Consider the following 21357-nt stretch of genomic DNA (forward strand, 5'->3'; position numbering starts at 1 on the left):
TGTAAAATCAGTTTTTATGTGTTGTGCTTCTTGTGCTTGAGTTGTAAGGGTTGAAAACACTGGTCAGTGGCACCCTGAAGTGGACATGAGCTGTCATTGAGTGGTGATTACAGAGAGGAGCGGTGAACATGGAAGAGCATGTGAGAGTTCTCCGCCCAATGAACGGGACATTTACCTTTCAAAAACGCCCCGACGGTAAAGTGATAGAAGGAGTTAGCTTAGCACCGAAGCAGCTCAAGTTTAGCCTACCACGTCAATGCAAAGCATACCGACGTGAGTGCAGCCTAAGCTAACGTTAGCGGTGAACGCGTAAGCAATTTAGAGCCATAGCAAAGCTCTTCACCAAACTAAACTGGAGGAGAACAAGTGTGTGAGCGACAGGCTACTTTATATTTGTGATTTCTAATTATTTAGAGTTTGACAAAAGAACACAGTGGAAGGTAAATGGCTGTTCAAACAATAAATGACTTTATAAAGCCACTTTTTTGTGGTGTGCTAGAGTAGATGCAGATAACCTGTGTTTCAGACCTGACCGGCTGATCTGGACACACTTCAAATGAAACCCTGCTGGAATGGATGTAAAGCCTTTCAAGACTATGCCCCCAGGGCCTCACCTTGTGGGCCATACTGGCCCCCCTGAGGCCCATAGTTTCCAATGGAGGTGTTTTGGGGATAGGGTCCCATCCCAGCATGCATCTGGCCTCCAGCAGACTGACGTGGAGATAAAGCAGAACCAGGGTGACTGGGCGATCCGTACGGAGGCATCTGAGGGTTCCGCACGTACACTGTGGAGTGGGAGAAACACCGTGAGTCACAGTGTGCGTCTGTGTTGAAACCCTGACTCTTTTGTTTGTCAGTAACACACAGCAGTGTCACCCTCACCTGACCTGACAACCACACACACATTCAAACAGTCACACCTCGCTGCAGCTACAGACGTGGCTCTCTGACACACAGGAACACTGATTTGAATAATGCATGTCCTCACGCTCACCCCTGTCCTGGCTGATGGAAGAGTGCATGATGCTGTCCGAATGTGCACTGGGAGGCCGTGATGGGATCTGATTACCTGCAGGATAGAAGAGCAGAGGCTTAAACACCATGTCAAGCAAATTCAATTATGGGTTTCAGATGGAAATCGTTTCTCTGCATTAATCTTTTCCAGTTGTTTCAGGCGTCAGGACGCACACGAGCCACAGTTAGCTGAAAGATGAAGACGAGAAGGAGGAGCAGGTGTTACAGGGACACAGAGGGTGGAAGCTTGCTGCTGCACGAGAATATGTCCTTAAAATACCTCCAACAGCGTGAACATGGAGCGTTTACTTTATTACATTATCATTCTTACGTTTTCATTTATTATTATTAACATCTCTCAATATTGATGTAGGCGTCCTCCAGTCAGGACCTGAGTTCCTCCTGTCATTAGTTGTGATTTTGTAAATGTTTAAGAAAAAGAGAATATTAAAATGACTTTGTTATTAATATTCAGTCAGTCATCATCTAACCGCTTTATCCTCCACCAGAGGGTCGCGGGGGGTGCTGTGCCAATCTCAGCTACATCGGGCGATAGGCGGGGTACACCCTGGACAGTTCGCCAGTCCATCGCAGGGCCACACACAGCTAGAGACAAACAACCATTCACTCTCACACTCACTCCTACGGTCAATTTAGTGTGTCAATTTACCTAATCCCCACATTGCATGTTTTTGGACTGTGGGAGGAAGCCGGAGAACCCGGAGAGAACCCACGCACACACGGGGAGAACATGCAAACTCCATGCAGAAAGGCCCTTGTTCCAACCGGGGCTCGAACCCGGGTCTTCTCGCTGCAAGGCGAGAGTGCTAACCACTACACCACCGTGTGGCCTTGTTATTAATATTATATTACTAAATTCACTAACATTATGTGAAAATGACTTTGTTATTAATATTATATTACTAAATTCACTAACATTATGTGAAAATGACTTTGTTATTAATATTATATTACTAAATTCACTAACATTATGTGAAAATGACTTTGTTATTAATATTATATTACTAAATTCACTAACATTAAGTGAAAATGACTTTATTATTAATATTATATTACTAAATTCACCAACATTAAGTGAAAATGACTTTGTTATTAATATTATATTACTAAATTCACCAATATTAAGTGAAAAAAAACCTTCTTTATTGGCATAATCAGAGGGATTAGTCATTTTGTTGCAACATGGAGGCCGCTGTGACTGTGGCGCCCTAAAGGGAGAAGTTTGTTTGTCCATATCTTTTTAATTGTGATGGAGTTTGACGAATACATTTCTAAGAAGGGAAAAATGATCATCACCATAATCTGGGTCAGAATTATTGGGGTTTACGGGGTTTACATTATTATGTAAACATTTTCTGGTTTCTTCGCTCTTCTCTGCTTCAAGAAATCAAAACACACAAAACAAGACATTTGAGAACAGTTTAGGAAACACTGATTGACATTTATCAACATTTTATGAAGCAAACTAATGAGAAAATAATGAACCCTGACCCAGATGAATGGATGATGAAACTAACATCATTATAGCGTTACACAAACAACAAATCTAATGGCCCATGACTTCTGCACAGAACTGTATTTTGTGACATTCTTAATCAGCAGAGTTTCAGGTCATTAAGGTCAATTTAAGAAAGACAAAATGTTTTTAAAAAGCATCTGTATGCTGTTCTTTTATTCCTCATTGTGATAGACTAGTACTATCGTGTTCTAATCTAAACAAACGGACATAATCTGTCGGTGTGTGCTTCATTGTTTTTCTTTTATTTATCACACCGCAGACTCACTTTGTCAGCTTTAAATTGTTATTACTTTCAATTCTGTTGTTTTGTCAACAAGTATGTTTTATTTTCTTCTGTACTTTTAACAAGGCTTATTTCCAGGGATGTCCCGAACTTTTTCACTTCCGATACGATACTGATATTGATCCGATACGCTATCAGCACGACTTAAACAGAAAAACTGACCCATTTATTATTAACCAATGTTACATCAATTTTAACCTTCAACATAAGAATATTGGATTTGTTGCCATGTTAATTTCATACAGTCTCTGATTCATTTCATCAGGAGGAAAGTACCAAGTGCTAATGGGGGTGTTTTCAGAGCACCTGTGTTTCATAGGTAACAACAGCTTGTCTTCAGAGAACACCCCCCTTGTTTTCATTATTTTGGATTAGCCCAACCCACACAGGGTGAGCGACTCGTCCCGCAGGTAAACCCGGAGCCCGGGGCCCGGCCCCGCAGACGTACATAGCTCCATGTGAGGAGCTTCAGGACACATTTAAAACACACAAAGCTCTTGGCATGGCTGCTTTTTGGGGTATAATTAACAAACGGAGGCTGTTGAAAGTCGATAGCTGGCGCTGGTTTATGAAATAATGTTGTTTTAGCAGCTCATGATGAGCTAGCGTGGTGCTAATGGCTAGCTCGTGCTCGCTGTGTGGCTTCGTACTTAATAATTAAGAGTCTGGAATTATCAAAGGGGACGGACACGGACCAGTTCTACAACGTCGCCGCTCACATAGAAGACTTCAACAGAAGCCGCTCAGAAGCACATGACTGAAAATGAACTGGACCTGTGTGGTTTGCCCACAGCACTATTTTTATTTCACTATTCTGAAAACAAGTCTTTTGTTGAAAGTAATGTGTTAGGGAGTGTTGTTGTTGATGGAACTTTAGTTTTGAGCTCTTGTTTGATTGTGGTTTGATTGTGGTATTGAGACTACAGCACATATTGTGCCATAATTAAAAAGTCGATATCAGTAACTGTATAAACTTGTAACCTGATACAGTTGTTGTGTATCTGCTGCTGGTCTCCCTCTCTCTCTCTTCTGTCTCTCCCTCATCTCCCTCTTGTCCTTTCTCTCCCCCCATTTTCTGTCCCCCACCTCTCCACTGTCCCCCATTTTTCCTTTCACCCCAACCGGTTGAGGCAGATGACCGCACATCTCTGAGTCTGGTTCTGTCAGAGATTTCTTCTTCTGTTAAGAGGGAGTTTTTTCTCTCCACTGATGACTAGTGTTTGCTCATTGTGTGAACTGTTGTGTTTCTCTGCTCTCCTTGATGTTGTCTATGTAGAGACCTGAGATCATGTATGTTAGGATTTGGAGCTATACAAATAAAATTGAATTGAATTGAATTGAATTGAATTGAATTGAATTGAATTGAATTGAATTGAACACAAGGCAGATGAGAGATGTTTGCTCTATTTATATGCATCCAAACGTTCTATTCCACATTTACACAGTGATGCAGAGGATATTTCAACATCTCAAGACACAGATTTTGTATCGCGATGTATCATAAAGATCTTGTGATAGTGGTTGAAGGCCCAAGTTTACAGATATACAAATGTTTGCAAACATTCTAATACAAGACATAAAAGTGTCAGTATTGTATTGAATGCTTTCATTTACCTGGCACAGCAACAGGAGACAGAGGGCCGGAGCGAGACGGGGTGACACTCCCAGGAGAGCCCACTGGTGACGGCGAGGGCCCACGCATGCCTGGTATGTGAGGAGACGTGTGTGGAGAGAACGGTGACTGTGCCGGGTTGCTTTGGTCGCCCTGACTACTGGACACCCCTGAAGTGCTGACACCTGGGCTCAGAGCCCCCTCTGTGCCGGTGGGCAGGTCATCGATAGAGCCTGAGAGATCCTGAAAACAGAAACAAGGGTTTTATTAACACACACACACTGAGGGTCTGTTTCTTTGAGCAGTGAACTACAGAGATGAGCTCATGTGAAGACATCTTCTACATAAAGACGTGGAAATGGACCATGGAGCTGTCTGTCAACATGTTGGACTAAGATCTACTCAGATCCAGATCCCCTGCACGTCATCACGACCGTACTCGACCCTCGTCATATAGATCACGACTTGTGAGGATGAAGCAATGCGTAGAGAAACGATCCAGACTGTGAGAAGCACAGAGCGCCTGATATGTTTCATGAGATCCTCCTAAATATTCTCATAGATTCTCAATTGATTTATTCTTTGAAGCATGAATACTATTCTATACATCGGTGTATATAATTGCAATACCTTGACTGTAGTGAACTAAGTCCACACAGTCCATTAGATTAAAAACAATGGTACAGAATTTATTTAGAATCATTTCTTTCAGTGTTTCCTGATGTTCGGGTTCGGTGCATCCCAAGTGTGTACAGCTATTTTTCTGACACACTGCATCGACTTCCATTAACCTTCACCAAAACCAGGTTAATGCTTACAGATTAGTGTGGAGTGTATGGCCTACAGGGATCCTTTGGACACACACTTGGAGCTTTGCACTTCTCTCAGATTCCCTCTTGGTTCTCTGCTCTGATTAATGCACTCCTTGCTGGGTCTGTGAGCTTTGGTGCAACCTGTTGATAAGAGTTTTCATTTTTTAAAGAACGTATTTAACGGTACTTCTATTTTAAGTTTTGTATTTTAATGGTGGGGGAGATGATGAAGACCAGTAAATCCCTTTGGTTCCAGATGAGGAGGTTTAGCACATTACATTAAAGTTCAGTCTTTGAACTTTGCTAATGCACTGGGTAAGACAGAGGATCCCCAGGCTGTTGTGCTCCTTCCCAGAAGCATCATAGCAGGAGGTCATGGACATTATCTAACGGTGCCCCTCAACCTCTTCCCTACAGCTCTGGTGAACGCACACGTCTCCGCCAACAGTCCTGATCACCACAGTGAGAAACCAGTCATGTTCCATCTGCCTTGAAAACTGCCATAATCAGACCACTTCACAAAAAACCCTTCCTTAACCTTGAAATCCTTGTAAACTCCAGGCCCATATCCATCCTCCCATTCCTCTCCAAGGTCCACCTACAGGACCACCTTAACACAACAACCGCTCCCAGCACAGGAACAGCCTTGAACAGAGTCACCACACACCTGAGAACCATCCCTCCGCTCTTCCAACAGTATGTCTCGTCCCCACCAGGACTAAGACCCCCACAATGGGGGACTGTAAGACCATCTTAGGGCACCACAGACTGTTAAAAACAACGTTCCTCTTTATCTCAGTTGTGCTTTTATGGTGCTACGCTGCTTGTTTCAATGTTTCGATGTTACTTGTTTTACAGTTTTGATCTTCCTACTGTTTTTTACAGTTATTATTGTTACTGTGTGCACTTTGAGATCATTTTGCAGTGTGAAGTGTCTCATAAATACTACATATTATTATTATTACTAGTGTGACAACAACAAAAGAGGACATCGAACAAGACCCAACAGACAACAGAGCTGTCTTTGGCCTTTTCAAAGACAGCTCTGAAAAGGGAAAGTCTGTCGCCCACTCAGCTGTCTGTCTGACCTATACCACTGTACGCTGGTACCCCAAAGGAAGGGCACCAGACAGACTGCTGTCATCACTGGGAGAGTCATAAGTGGGATGTTCCGACACAAGAATCAAACAATGTTAACTGTAGATCAGTTAAGAAGACATGTGTCAATCATTTAACAAGAAAATTAACTCAAATAAATGAAAAGAAATGCTTTACAAGTCACTATTTACTAGTGTGTTTGACGACATCACAGCAGTTTCATGCAGCAGTGCCATGACGACCATGTTGAGGATGTACTATAGTCATGGAAAACCATACCAAGCCACGGAATTGTATAATGGAAAAGTGCCATAGGAGAGGAAGTCCTGAGAGACGACTTAAATAGTTAAACAGTAAAAAGCAGCTTTTTGATTAAAAAAGAGACTTGTTTGCTGCCACTATCAGTGCAGAAGATAGATGTTAAGGCTGAGCAATAAATGGATTTATGAAAATTGATTTTCTCTTCAACTTCCACCACCGACACTCCCCTATAGGGCTGCCATAGTTAAGGTGAGATCCCGGGAAGTTGGGCCAGTAGAAAGCTGAAAAAGTGTCAATGGCAGGGCCTTCATTATTTCAAAACCTACAAAACTGTCAGTAACAGTAGCATTAGCACCCAGAAGGACATTTGTGTGGTGTAGCAGCTGGGCTAACAGCACTAGAGAGCTAACAGCACTTTGATTACAAAGTTGTGACGTACCATTTATCATGGCCCCTGTGACATGTTTGCTGGGTGTTGTTATTGTTGAGAGCTGCAGCTACAACTGTTAGGCTCCGTTTGTTTGGTAGCTCTTAAAAAAGTTACAATAAGAGACATTTTAAAACTGCATATTTTAACTCTTCTGGTCCAGTGAGATCTATGTGATTTTTTTTTCTGCCGATTTAAGATCGTCCTTTATTTGTCCCGCAGTGGGGACATTTACATTGTTACAGCAGCACTTATGACTAGCACTTCATAGTTTGGTTTACTTGAAGCTCTTACTTACTTCTAGCTCTTATTTGTACCCAAATGTTTAAATGCACTTATTGTAAGTGGCTTTGCAATAGGATCTTTTCATCCTACTGCATTGTTGATCTCAGACATGAACATTTTTCCAAGTAATTAGCAAATAAATATACAGTGGTATGCAATAGTTATGAGATTTTATGATGGTTTGCTCTAACGTTATAAGAGAAGGTCACAGCAACAAGATTTGATTTTCTTCCAGACCAAAATTCTTAGAGTAGCATTACATAGTTTAATTATGATAAAATTAAATGTAAAAAATGGTATGTGTAAAAGTTTGGGCACCCTTTTAATCACATTCATTTCAAGACCTGTAGGGATTTCTAGCTGACAGGTTGCAGCACCAAATTGCTTTGATTAGCTTGTGAGACCTTCAGTTACAAAGACAGGTGGAATCGATCATGAAAAAGGTTGTTTAACAGAGGTAATTGCTGGCTGTGAGTGTGGTAACATGGGGGCATCTACACAACTCTCCACTGACCTAAAAACTAAGAGAATTCATTATCATGAATTAGGAGAAAGGTACAAGAAATGATCAAGAAGGTTTGGACTGTCTGTCTCCACAGTTAGAAATGTAGTGCAGAAATGGAAGGCCACAAGAACAGACCTTGTGAAGGAAAGACGTGGTAGGCCAAAACAAATACAGGAAAAGCACAGGCGAAGGATGTTAGAATGGTCACAGACAAGCCCCAGGCCACCTCCAGAGAACTACAAGAACATCTGGCTACTGACGGTGTCGTTGTTCATCTTTCCACAATCCAGCGTACTTTGAACCAGGAAAAGCTCATTGTGAGGGTGAGGGGCAAAAAACCTTTCTGTGTGTTTGTCACAAGAAGAGTATGCAAAAGCACATCTGAACAAGCCAGAAGCATTTGGGATAAAAAATACTGTGGTCAGATGAGACTAAGATAGAGTTATTTGGTCAGAACAAGAGGAGGTATGCATGGTGAAAGAAACACACTGAATTCCATGAGAAGAACTTATTGCCTACTGTGAAATTTGGTGGAGAGTCCATCATGTTATGGGGCTGTGTGGCGAGCACAGGGACTGGAAACCTTGTTAAAGTTGAGGGCCACATGAATTCCTCTCAGTATCAGCAGATTCTTGACAAGAATGGTCAAGAATCGGTCACAGGGTTGAAGCTTTCACTGAACATTCACTTCACACCATTGAGCAGTGAACTAAACACTGTTATTCCCTTCATTTTAGCATTAAAGCATCTTCTACACAAAGAGGTTGAGACCACGCTGAAACGTGCACTCTTATGAGTCTGTCAACACGTTTTATCCACTGCACTTCATCGCTACTGCACAGGAGCCACAGCACAGGAGAGGGAGGAGACACAGCACAGAAGAGGGAGGAGCCATAACACAGGAGAGGGAGGAGCCACAGCACAGGAAATTTTTTTCGATTTGGCCAACAATTGTCATTTAGGTGCATGTAACACAGAGTTCTGCATCTGTGGTAACTTGCCCATTTTCAGTTACCTGCCCTTACTTGATGAATCATCATAATGGTCGTACAAAAAGCCTCAGAATGCCACATTTTTACCAAACATTTTCAAAAGCTCCACACCAAGCCTTGCTAAGTCTTCCTAGAAAAAGCCAGTATCGGTTCAGAATGCACCAGATGCTGCCTCGACTACCGTCCATGTTAAATGGTACTGCCTACTTCATATGTTAGGGAACACACTGTATAATCCTCCCCTGCACAGCAGCGCCCTCTGCTGATATGATGATGCCATTGGTCATCATATGTTAAAGCTTGACCTCAAAATTGCTAACAAGAAGCATGTAGCTGTGCTTCAGCCAGACCTCAGCTGGTCCCTGACCCAGTTTGAAATGAATGTGACTGGAATAGCTGCAAAGAAGACTAAGACGCATGTATGTGCTGGTGGTGATGTGTGCACCACAACAGCAGACCAAAACAACACCGCTGATATCACACACACACACACACACACACACGGTGGAAAATAACAGATTTAAGTGGCTTTTGAAAGTAAGTGAACCTCATTAAAAACAGTTCTGTGAAGTGTGTCAAACATTGCTTCCATGTCAGATAATGGGTGATGCCACGGTGTGAGTGTGTGCGTGTGTTTGCTAACAATTGAACCTATTTTGAGGTCTACAAAGAAAAAGTACGGTGGCTGACAGGGGCAAAACGCATGCAACCACCCAAAACACATAACGCTGCATATTCACAAATGTGAATTGTATGTGTCTTTTCTGTCCTGCATGTGTTTTGGGACTTGTGTGTGTGTGTTTGTGTTTTTGGAAGTGCAGCTTATTTCTTATTGTAATTTAATTAGAGTTGCGCTGATTATTCGATTAATCAATTATTAATTGATTTATTTTAATTGAGTGTTTGATCAATAATTAAAACAAGCTTTCTAATCTGTCAGCTTCTTAATTGTGAATATTTTCTGGTTTCTTTGCTCCATATAACAAGTAAATCATTAAAACTGAACAAGACATTTCCATGTTTTCAAAATGTTCTGATATCTTACGTAACAAACAAGTAGTTCATTCACTGAAAATAACTGTCAGATGAATCAATTAAAAACATCATCATTAGTTGCAGCCCTAAATTGTATCAAATGGAATTGTTCCATCATGAATGGCCAAGAGGAAAGGAATTGGGCTTGAAACCCGAGGGTTGATTCAAATCCTGGGACAGGTCAATTTGCGATAATATAGCAAATTGCAATAGTTTGATCAAGATAATCAAGATAAAATTCCCATGCCTACACCTGATCCTATATTCTCTATAATGCTAAATGTATCTTTCACAACAGCCTTTGTGCACGTTTTATCTATTTTCAGTAAAAAGTCAGAAACTTTAGCTGAAACACATTCATTCATTCATAACCTGCACATTTAGCCGTATCCTCTGTCCTGGTGCAACAGTCTGTGCACTCACAGACCAACTGACTCTGATAAGACAACTGACCAATCACAACACGCACAAATTTTTCGTTCCCCATGTGAAGTGTGGAGATGACGAGGTGAGTAAACAACTTTGCGTCATGTGAAGAAACAGAAACAGTCTTTATTCACTAGCACGTTATGTTGCACACTATATATTTCCCTGTACAGTTATATTAATTTGAAAGAATCGGGTTTTGGACTTTTGGGTAGTTTTCAGTGTTTTTATCGTATCGATAGTGCTCACTTAAATGTGCCATTTTCCTACTCAAAGACCAAGAAAACTGAGTTATATCATATAGTTTTTATATCATTTTGTTTTACTTATTACGACATTATTTGTCTCTTAGAGATGCATATTTCAATCTTAAGTAGCGTCACTACGGTCAAGTTTGACACATATTTGAATTTCTGGTCCTGGTCATGACAGAGAGCGGGTTGAGTTCATGTTGTCTGAACCTCACATGTGATGTATCACTGATCTTTCAGGTGCTGTCAGCTGCAGCTCTTATGCAGAAGTGCATCAGTTCTGTTTGTGATGACACGTCAAAAGGAACCAAACCACTTCTGTTCCTATAAAAATAAGTGTATGTGTATGTGCAACATTACAACTTCACCTAATTCATCTCTCACAGCCCACACAGGGAATCCCCAACAAGACGAGCACGGATGTAAAAATAGCTCTGGCCTGCTCGTAAAAACAGTATGTAGAGGGCATCCCCTGCTGCTCTTACTCCCTCCCTCCCTCCTCCCTCCTCCCTCCTCACACAAACCTATCATGCTGTTTGAACACATACACGCACACAGGTTAATGTCCTTGCATTCATGTGGACAGCCTAACCTCGTGGTGACCAACACAGTGCCTGTGACCACAACTCACCCACGGGCAGTTGTGTGTGTGTACCTCACACATGTTGTCTGCTAAGGTGGTAGAGTACCACAGTTACCTCCCCTTTGTTTAGTGTCATGAAATCAAATTTGAAAGGATTTTAATGAAACAGAGACATCCTCGACCCTCCAGTGGAGGATAAAGCTGTAAATAATGGATGGAAACAGAGATATAGTGTATAGAAATAGCATGTTGTTGTTGTTTTTTTATATGTTTTTTTATATTGCTTTATTGAAAATACAAAACTTGCAAAATGTGATAATAAGTTAAAAGTGATCATTGATTGACCTACAGTTTGAGTTGACTATTTACCATAGTACACTGAATACAACACACAGGCTATTGAAGCTGTCCATGGTAGCAGTTACCTGTGTCCTCCACAACAACTCAACATAGACCATAATGGATGGATCATAGAGTTATCACAACATTTCATTATTACGTCTGCTCATAATAAAAATGTGCTGCATGTGCTGAATGAACGTGTAAGTCAATGAGTGAATGTGCTATATAAGTACAGACCATTTACCATTTACCATTCATAAATGCTGGTGTTCGCTAATAATTTAATAATAAGGTGTGTGACTTGTGTGTGTCTGCTTCCTTCAGAATGAAACAACACATTTTGTCAGAATTATTGGCGAGAACCACTGAGTACGCTTTAGTGCGCTTTACAATGTTCCCTGTAAAAATACAGGGAACATTGTGCGATATGGTTCGGATTTGGACAGAATAAAGTGGTCCAAACATCTGTACTCAGATTACGACATACAAATATAAAGTGACATTTGTGACCAAAAATGATCACGTCAACCTGTGCCTCAGACACACACACACACACACACACACACACACACACACATCAACCTGTGCCACACACACACCTCATTTCTGAGGCTCATTAACATGTCATTTGTAATTAAATATCATTTGAAAGGTAAGGCTTTGATTGCAGGGGCTGAAGTGGGCCTCGGCTGGTGTCAGCTCACCACACACACACACACATACACGTCCAGATTAGGGGTGGGAGCATGGACATAGAACACTGAGCGACTACTTCTTCTGTTTATGTGTCAAACTACAGAAGTGACTGGTGTCCACAGCCTCAGGGATTAAAGCAAAAATAATAGAGGGGCCCCTTTAGAGGAGTGTAGTGTGTAAATGCACTTTCAACTCAGCATTTTAAAAGAAGACGGTGATTTGAACAGCTGTTGTATCGTCAGATTGATACTTTGTATTGTAGTCATACATTTATAATCCACCCATTACATACATGCGTCTGGCCCTTTAAGAGAGGGTGTGTACATGTCTGGTATGAACCTGGTGAATCACTGTGGGAACAGTAAGTCAGGGTGTATCAGCAAGAGGGGCGTCGCCCTCTGAACTGTCACAATCTCATCATTGAGGACTTAACCACGCCCCCAGTGTGGCATCCTGCAGGCGTACCATTGGGGGAAAAAGTAGTATGCTGACACGTTAACTCCTCCCACTAACAGTAACAGTGCTGCTGATGTGGGCCACGCCCCTCTGTCATCACCGGTGTAACAGTTAGTGTGAGCAGTGCAGATTCAGTGGAGCTTCAGAGCAACACATGTATCTCCATGACTCTCTATGACTGCTCTACTTTTTAAAGTTAGTTTCCAATTGACTGGTCGTTGTTAAATTGTTATAAAACGATTTCATTCCGACAGTAAAACATGTGAATTAAAAACATGAAACAAAACCTAAAAATGGAAGAAAAAAAGATAGTTGATGGAATGATGATGGAGAATTGGGCGCAGTACCAAAACCAAGAGAATAAATTAGATTAGATTACGAGTTGACAGCTGTTTTTAAAGAACTAATTTAGCTACACAAGCCTAATATAGCAAATTGCAATAGTTTGATCAAGATAATCAAGATAAAATTCCCATGCCTACACCTGATCCTATATTCTCTATAATGCTAAATGTATCTTTCACAACAGCCTTTGTGCACGTTTTATCTATTTTCAGTAAAAAGTCAGAAACTTTAGCTGAAACACATTCATTCATTCATAACCTGCACATTTAGCCGTATCCTCTGTCCTGGTGCAACAGTCTGTGCACTCACAGACCAACTGACTCTGATAAGACAACTGACCAATCACAACACGCACAAATTTTTCGTTCCCCATGTGAAGTGTGGAGATGACGAGGTGAGTAAACAACTTTGCGTCATGTGAAGAAACAGAAACAGTCTTTATTCACTAGCACGTTATGTTGCACACTATATATTTCCCTGTACAGTTATATTAATTTGACATTAATTGACAGCTGTTTTTAAAGAACTAATTTAGCTACACAAGCCTTGCAGTACCACAGGTCCAGCGTTAGCGACACCTACCCATCACACCCATCATCAGAAGATGATAAGAATCAAAGATTAAATGGCCAAAACAACTTTCTTCTCCTGTTTAATCCCTGCATCGTGCTACATCAGGGTTCTGACCTCATGTTAAACAAAGATGACGGAGGACTCACTGGGAGACTGGAGGGCCGAGCCTGCAGGCCGTCTTCTTGACTGCTCTTGCTGGAAGTCATGGGCTGGTTGGAAGGAGGCGCAGAGGACTGTGAGCTAAAGGAATCCTGGGAAAGTTCCTGATCACAGGGACAAGAAAGCAGAGGTTAATGGCTCTCTGACATGACTGATGCTGGGCAGGATACATGTGATTTTATTGCAATATCATTCATTCATTCATTATGTTCACTTTGTGTCTGTGCTACAATAAAAAGACCTGACAGAAGAACAGCTTAGTTCCACACCAACATCTGGATTTGAGTTTAGTTCACTGCAGGTGTGATGCGTGTTCTGACTTGTTTTTGACAAATAAAAATGTCATTGAACTTGAATTATTCACACATCGGCCCTGAACCTTCCTTATCATTCATATTGTACACAAACAGTGTGCTCAGAATCTTCAAGAAGAAACAAATAATAATAAACAAATTTATTAAAATGGGTATTTAAAAAGTAAAATAAGTTCAAATTTAAATGAAGAGAAAAACAGATTAAATCAATCTGTTTTCTATTTTTTTTAAGTATCAGCACCGGCTGTCACATAGTAAGAGAATGATACCTCACTTTTTTATTAGCAGGTGCAGCTTCTTTAACATTGGTATTATGTATGCTCTCAACACACATGCAGCAGTATTTGATGATAACTGAATTTGATGACCAAAAGAAAGAGCATCACAATCATCAATTCTGAATCAAATTGATATTTTTAACATGAATAAACGACATATTTCTGATTAAAATCTATAAAAGTGCATAATAAAATTCTTACAATCCAAATATTATGATGTTATGGAGAGATGTCGAATATTTCTTCTAACATCCTGGCTCTACAACAGAGTGGTTCTGTGAATACTCAGCGTTGCTGATGTTTTTATGGGGATTACACTACACAACATCTCTCTGAGGAGCAGCTCCTCCACACTCCCACTCATGTGTGAACACACTGCACATGATTAATGTGGTAAATGTGTATTTGTTATATGAATTCAGTGTTGTTTGTCAATTCTGTGATGACTAGAGGTGTCACAATTCTCTTAATCCTCCGTCCCTTTGGCTCTCGTGTAGTTTGAGTCTAGGATCATTGCTATTATTATGTCATGATTATTATGATTACTAATGTTACTAAAGTCTACATCAGTGGTCCCCAACCCCCGGGTCGCGGACCGGTACGGGTCTGTGGGTCAACTGGTACCGGGCCGCAGACAAAGAATACATAACTTACATTATTTCCGTCTTTATTTATTATCAGTTTCTGAACAATGTTTTATTTTGAAAAATGACCAGATTCTCTCTGTTGTTTGAGACAATAACTCTGCCAGTGTTGTGGATTTAAGTCATGACAGATGCTGCTGCTGCTGACGCAGCACCCGTCTCCTGGCTTGTGTCATCTGGGTCCTCCGTTACCACGCAATGAATAGGCGGGACTTCACATTTGTCCTTTGGTCAGCACGCACGGCTGCGCTCTGTGCAGTATCATTGGATACTGCACGCGATGTTACGAGGACGCTGCTAATAAATTTAGCAGTCTGTGGCGCAAAAGAGGTTGGAGACCGCTGATCTACATGGTGTCTTGAGTGGCATCATGTACCACACTAAGGCCTTACTGTCAAACTGAAATAATGTATGAACAATAACAAGTGATAAATAGAGAAGAGAAGTCATAGAGAGTCATGTCGCTCTGTACTGACCTCCAATAACCTCCAGTTTAGCAATTCTTAGCTTGCTCCAGCGCCCTGATTAATGCTTAAATCCAGGGTTACGCCTGCAGTGCCAGTTATAGCTTTAGCACAAGTTGAATTTTCAGGACGTTTCACTCCACATGAGGACAACAGCGTTGTTTCCCTCGTTACGTTCATGTCCTGATGATGCATGTGGAGACGTCCTGTGCTAGGCTACATGTAGGAGTGGGTGATACACGCTAAAAATAATATCTCCATATTTTCTTTTATTTTGAAGAGGTTTAGCTAGGATTGTACAAAAATAACACAAAAAACACAGCACAGTGCGCTCCAAATTATTTTATATTCTGTGCAAATATAGAAAGAGTTTGAAACAAATGTAATTAATATGAACAAAATAGAAAAGAATACTATTACTGACTTTAATCTCAGAATTTATGCTGTGTCATTTTTTAATGTGTAAAGGTATAGAACTGTTAGGGTTGTCAGTTTTTTTCCGAAAGTTCAAACTCATTTAAATTGAGCTGCAGTTAAATTACAGGTCAACAATAAGTGAACAAATTGCGTTGTTACATGTTACATCCAGTAGCACTCTTCTTGTGAATGATACAGCGATGGGGTGTGTTGAGTGTGCCGTGCGGGGGGTTACCGGCTGGTGACTCCATGTTTTCTTCAGCTGGCCTGAGTGGCAGGAAACACGTGCACAAGTCTACTAGTGGTCATGTGAAACCCAATCCTGATGCAGCGAGGACTTGTGTTGCACATGTTCAGGGAGGGTGTGGAGTTTAACACATGACGCTGCTATCACAAACTATATAGATAAATAACATCGCTTACGCACCGTGGTTTTCATTCGCTATAAATATTTCGCCACCAGTGAATTCAGAAAAGAGAGACGGGGTTTGAGCTGTGGTTGCTATTAGTCGGCAGTAGCTTCAGGTTAGCGGGAGGAGGTAACGTGTAGTTGTATTACAATGGCTACAACTGTCGCACATGCAGGATGTCAGACTGCTTTTGAAGGTTGAGATTGTGATATTGTTTCTATCAATATTCAAATGACAATGGAGATTGTGACACTCCTAGTAATGACGTTATCTAGTAGAGTAAGTGCCAAACTGCAAGTCCTTGTTCCGTCTAAAAAGTGGTGCTGGCGCACTTCAAGTAAAAAAGCATGCATGAGCTCTCTTGCTTGAGTTCCAGTCATGGAAACAGATACTTAGACATATCACACTTCAGATGAAGTTACCTGTGGTGGAGGTGGGAACCTCTGATAAGATGACTGTTGTTGCTGCTGCTGCTGCTGCAGTGTCTGAGAATAAGGTGATGGTTGGCTGTGTCCTGGAGGTTGCTGGGTTTGAGGTAGCGGACCTCCTGTGTGTGGTTGTTGTGGGGGTCCTTGCTGCTGCAGTGGCTGTCCTGGTCCAGCGGGGTGTGGGTATCCAGGTTGCCCCTGAGGGCCTTGCTGAGTTTGGGAACCAGGACATTGTTGCTGTGTCTGGGACTGTGGCTGTGGCTGGGGCTGGGGCTGGGGCTGTGACTGTGACTGTGATTGTGATGTGATTGTGATTGTGACTGTGGCTGTGACTGTGGCTGTGGCTGTGGCTGTGACTGTGGCTGGCTGTGGCTGTGGCTGTGGCTGTGGCTGTGGCTGTGTGGCTGTGGCTGCTGTGGAGGGGTGTAAGATGGCTGTGCTGGCTGAGCTTGTGAGGGTTGGCCGTAGGTGGGTTGGCCTGGAGCAGGGCCGTGGGGACCTTGTGATTGTTGGTAAGGGGGTCCTGGCTGGCCATGTTGTCCAGGAGGCTGTGAAGGGTGGCCCTGGTGTGGGTAAGGTGGTCCAGAGCTGGCCTGGGGTTGGCCTGGGTAAGGAGGCTGTTGCTGACCAGGATGAGGTGGGGGGTTGTGTTGACCATAGTAGCCCTGGCTCTGTTGACTGTAACCACCTGGACCCTGCTGTCCATATGTTGACATCTAGATAGAAATGCAAGAAAATACATCAGGGAAAGACACATTTGAATTGTCTGTGAAATTAAACTGCTAATATTTGACATGTTTACTATTTTGAGACCCTCAATTTAATGTCAATAACAACCTGAATACAGTCATCTTCATAAAGATGCGAAATATAAAGAATAACCCAACATTCAATGTCAACTCTTTGATTTTGGTACCAGCAAAGATAACGGAGCACATTTTCATCATTCTTGGAATAAAAAAGATAAAAGAGGAGCATGTTACTTAATATAAACTGATCAAATGTTGGTATTCATCTGCGTATTACACTTGAAATTAGAGAAGGGGTCAGAAACCCAAATAACCTGGGGGCCAGCGAGCTGTTCGTCTGGCCAGGAGCGGGTCAGGCATATGGGGTAAAAGTCTGCTCCGTAGGGCTGGGGCGATGAACTTGATATCACAGCAATAAAGACACATGATGCTATTTCAGCCACACTCAATCCATCACAAAATAAAAATGGTTGTTTTGATGTGAGGATGTGTAGTTCACGATCTACACATGAGGAGAACTTTAAATGTACTGGCAGGCTGAAACCCAGACACGAAAAGAAAAAATACATTTAATATGAGTTTTTGTCATAGTCTGCTTGATCCTGTGTGCCAAAGGCTTTTTTTTCATTTCATTAGCACTGACCTTGTAAGGAAAGAGTGATAAAAGAAGGGGGGGCTCGGTAAAGAATTACTACACATTAATAACACAACAACAAGTTGTGTTGTATCAGTTCTTTTTGTCTGCAGAGCACTTCATGGTTCATGGTCAGACACCAGGTTGCAGCTACCCTGTTACCTGCTGGTGTTACTAGTGTGAGCAGCAGTGTTTTAGGATAATCTTTAGTGCTAGTAGCCATTTCCTTTTTACCTGCTGTGAGTTAAGTGTCATGATGTCTCTCTGTCACCTGACACCAAAGATGAGATGGTGTCACGTGACCTGCCCACCTCGCTCGACGGCGTTATCGAGCTGGCGTCCTGTCTTGATCGACGCATCCTGGCTAGGCAGAGAGAGCCAATCCTGGTGAGCTCTACCACTAAACCCTCCTCCAACCTGTGCCCCCTATGTCAAGCATGTCTGCTGTTGCCCCAGGGTTCCCAGACCCTAGCCATCCTCATAAACTCTGGTTCGGACATGAACATTATTGACGATGATCCAGCATGTCAGCTAGGTGTCGGTCGAGTTCTCCTGCCTGATCCGGTGCCCGCCAACGCCCTGGATGGTCGCCCCCTGGGGACAGTCACGCATCAGACAGTGCCCATCCACATGTTATCCGGCAACCATCACGAAACAGCACAGTTTCACATCCTGCATTCTCCTCGTCATCCTCTTCTTCTGGGCTTCCCCTGGCTCCGACGTCACAACCTGCACATTGACTGGTCTATAGGGGCTATACTGGGTTGGAGCTCATCATGCCACCAGGTCCTTCTGGAGCAAGCCCCCACTCCTGAATCACCCACCAACTCTAGCCCAGCACCAGATGTCGTGGGGGTTCCTCTCGAGTAAATGGACTTTCGGAAGGTCTTCAGCAAGGCCAAAGCGACCTCCTTTCCCCCACACAGGTCCCCACCCAGAGGTCATCTGTACTCCCTCTCCGCCCCTGAGAGAGAAGCTATGGAAACTTATACTGTATAAATAACTCTCTGACGGAAGGCATCATTCGCTCCTCATCTCCGGCAGGCGCAGGCTTCTTCTTCGTGGGTAAGAAAGACAAGACACGCCGCCCCTGCGTCGACTATAGAGAGTTGAGCGATATCACCATAAAGGACCGCTTTCCGTTGCCTCTCATCTCTCGTTGCCACTGTTTTTACTAAGCTCGACCTGCACAACGCTTACCCCCTGGTCTGCATTCGTGAAGGCGGCAAGTGATCACCAGCAAGTGATCCAATGACATGAAGGACATCAAGCTAGCTCAGTGAGACGGACAGTAGCTAATATGAAACGTCAACTCTTCTTCCGACACATGAGTGAAAGAGAATAATTACTATTACATGAATGCACGAGATCACTGCCAACATCACAGCAAACTGACCACGAAATATCTTCAGCAGCTTCAACACTGTCCAGCACTCACAGTGGACAGACAGGTCAGTTAGTGACACTATAAGAGGAGACGTGGATTTATGTTGGCTTTCTTTGGAAAGATGAGGTCACCCTTGGTTCCCTGAGGCCAGGGCCGTAACATACAAGAACGTTTATTTTGTGTCACACACTACAGATAAACATAAACAGATAAATTGTCACTCTATGGTCATAGGTTTTTATTTATCCTTCTTTTTGCAGCTTCAATGACATGAACACTGGGGGAAATGTGTTTACTGACCCTATAAGTACAATCAACAATGTTTGTTACTGTTTGGTGTTATTTTATAGCTATAATTATGTCTTATGTTCTGTTTACAGAGATGTTTGGATAGATGAAGGTTTCCCTCCCTTTCAAACCCACATGTCAGCTGAGGAGCCTCTGTTTACAGTCACTGTCTGCACTTCACACACAGCTGTACCAAACTATTCAACTGTTAAACTACACATGTACAATATTACAAGACTTGTCCTGAAAGAAGAGAAGACTACACAAGCAAGGACCGTGCAGAGGACTCAACACTGGAATCAGAGCCTTGGAAAAGGTGCACCATCCACATGAGCATTGACGCAGACAGAAGTCAGAACAATTATGGATAAGTGACAACAATCATACACTGAGATGATCCTGATATGTCATTTCTGTCTTCAACAGGATCTGAATAACAGACTGATGCTGAAAACAGCTGCAGTTCACCACACGGCACCATCTCTTTCACACTACAATAAGTTGGCACAAGAACCCCTGTTTACCCCTGACACACAGCAGAAGGTGGGTTATCATCATCAGAGCATCAAAAACTATATATATATATTAAACATGTTTCCTTAACCTCTGAAATCAGAGGCTATAAGGCCGCACAGTGAGCTAGCCGTTAGCACCATGCTAGCTCATCCTGAGGCGAGCTGCTAAAACAACATTATTTCATAAACCAGCGCCACCTGTCGACTTTCAACAGCCTCCACTGTTGAAAGTGTGTTAGCTCCGTGTCCTGAAGCTCCACACACGGAGCTAATTACGTCTGCGGGGCCGGTCCCCGGTCTCCAGGTTTACCCACGGGACGATCACTCACCCTGTGTAAAACAAGGGGTTTTTCTGTGAAGACACGCTGATACCTGTGAAACATGGGTGCTCTGAAAACACCCCCATTAGCACTTGGTACTTTCCTCCTGATGAAATTAACATGGCAAAACCACTGGTTAATAATAAATGGGTCAGTTTTTCTGTTTCTGTTAGTAATATCACTTGATCAAGTCTATTCTAATATTCCACACTACAAAATAAGTCATTAACGTATGTATGGTTCGTGCTGATATCCTATTGGATCAATATTAGTATCGGCCAATATTCAAGGCTGCAATATCGGTGTCGTATTAGAACAACCCTAGCTCAGCTACAACAACAACACAACACAGGGTGATCAGTTATTATTTGGGTGAGGAAGCAATGATTTTTGAGGCAACTCCATGGTGACGTCATGGCCGGGAGGCGGGTCATCTCGCTGGTTTCACTGCTTTTATAACGAGACACTGAGTCCGTGGACCTGCTGCATTTTTCTTTGCCTATGTCCTGCATTTTCACTGGAAATCAACATAAGATCACAGTCTGAATTGTTTGATTCAAAGTGGATCTAAGGCTACATCCATGCTACTCATTTTGATGAGTCTGTGAAAATAAAATCAGAACACACCTGTTGTCCACTGGGCCAATCAGAGCCCCAGAATGCACATGTTAAAACACGGCTGGCACCAGGTTTGCATGAAAACGTCCTAAAAAGATGATTCAACGTTCATTTTCTAAATTGTCACCTGGGATCAAAGCTTCATTTAATGCACAGAGTGGCATTGATGGTGTTAGGGTTCTGTCAGTCGAAAACA

The 21357-nt window shown here is 42.4% G+C and overlaps 1 protein-coding gene across 1 annotated transcript in view; it reads right to left on the minus strand.

Moving 5' to 3' along the window:
* LOC122786808 (AT-rich interactive domain-containing protein 1A-like) overlaps positions 1-21357 on the minus strand; it is a 71980-nt gene that overhangs the window by 24305 nt on the left and 26318 nt on the right. Inside the window, 6 exon segments of the mRNA XM_044053305.1 lie at positions 615-785; positions 995-1069; positions 4452-4692; positions 13683-13799; positions 16645-16956; positions 16959-17366. Coding sequence (XP_043909240.1) covers positions 615-785; positions 995-1069; positions 4452-4692; positions 13683-13799; positions 16645-16956; positions 16959-17366 — 1324 coding nt within the window.

The sequence above is a fragment of the Solea senegalensis genome, linkage group LG20 (assembly GCF_019176455.1).
Source record: "Solea senegalensis isolate Sse05_10M linkage group LG20, IFAPA_SoseM_1, whole genome shotgun sequence".
Classification (NCBI taxonomy): Eukaryota; Metazoa; Chordata; class Actinopteri; order Pleuronectiformes; family Soleidae; genus Solea; species Solea senegalensis.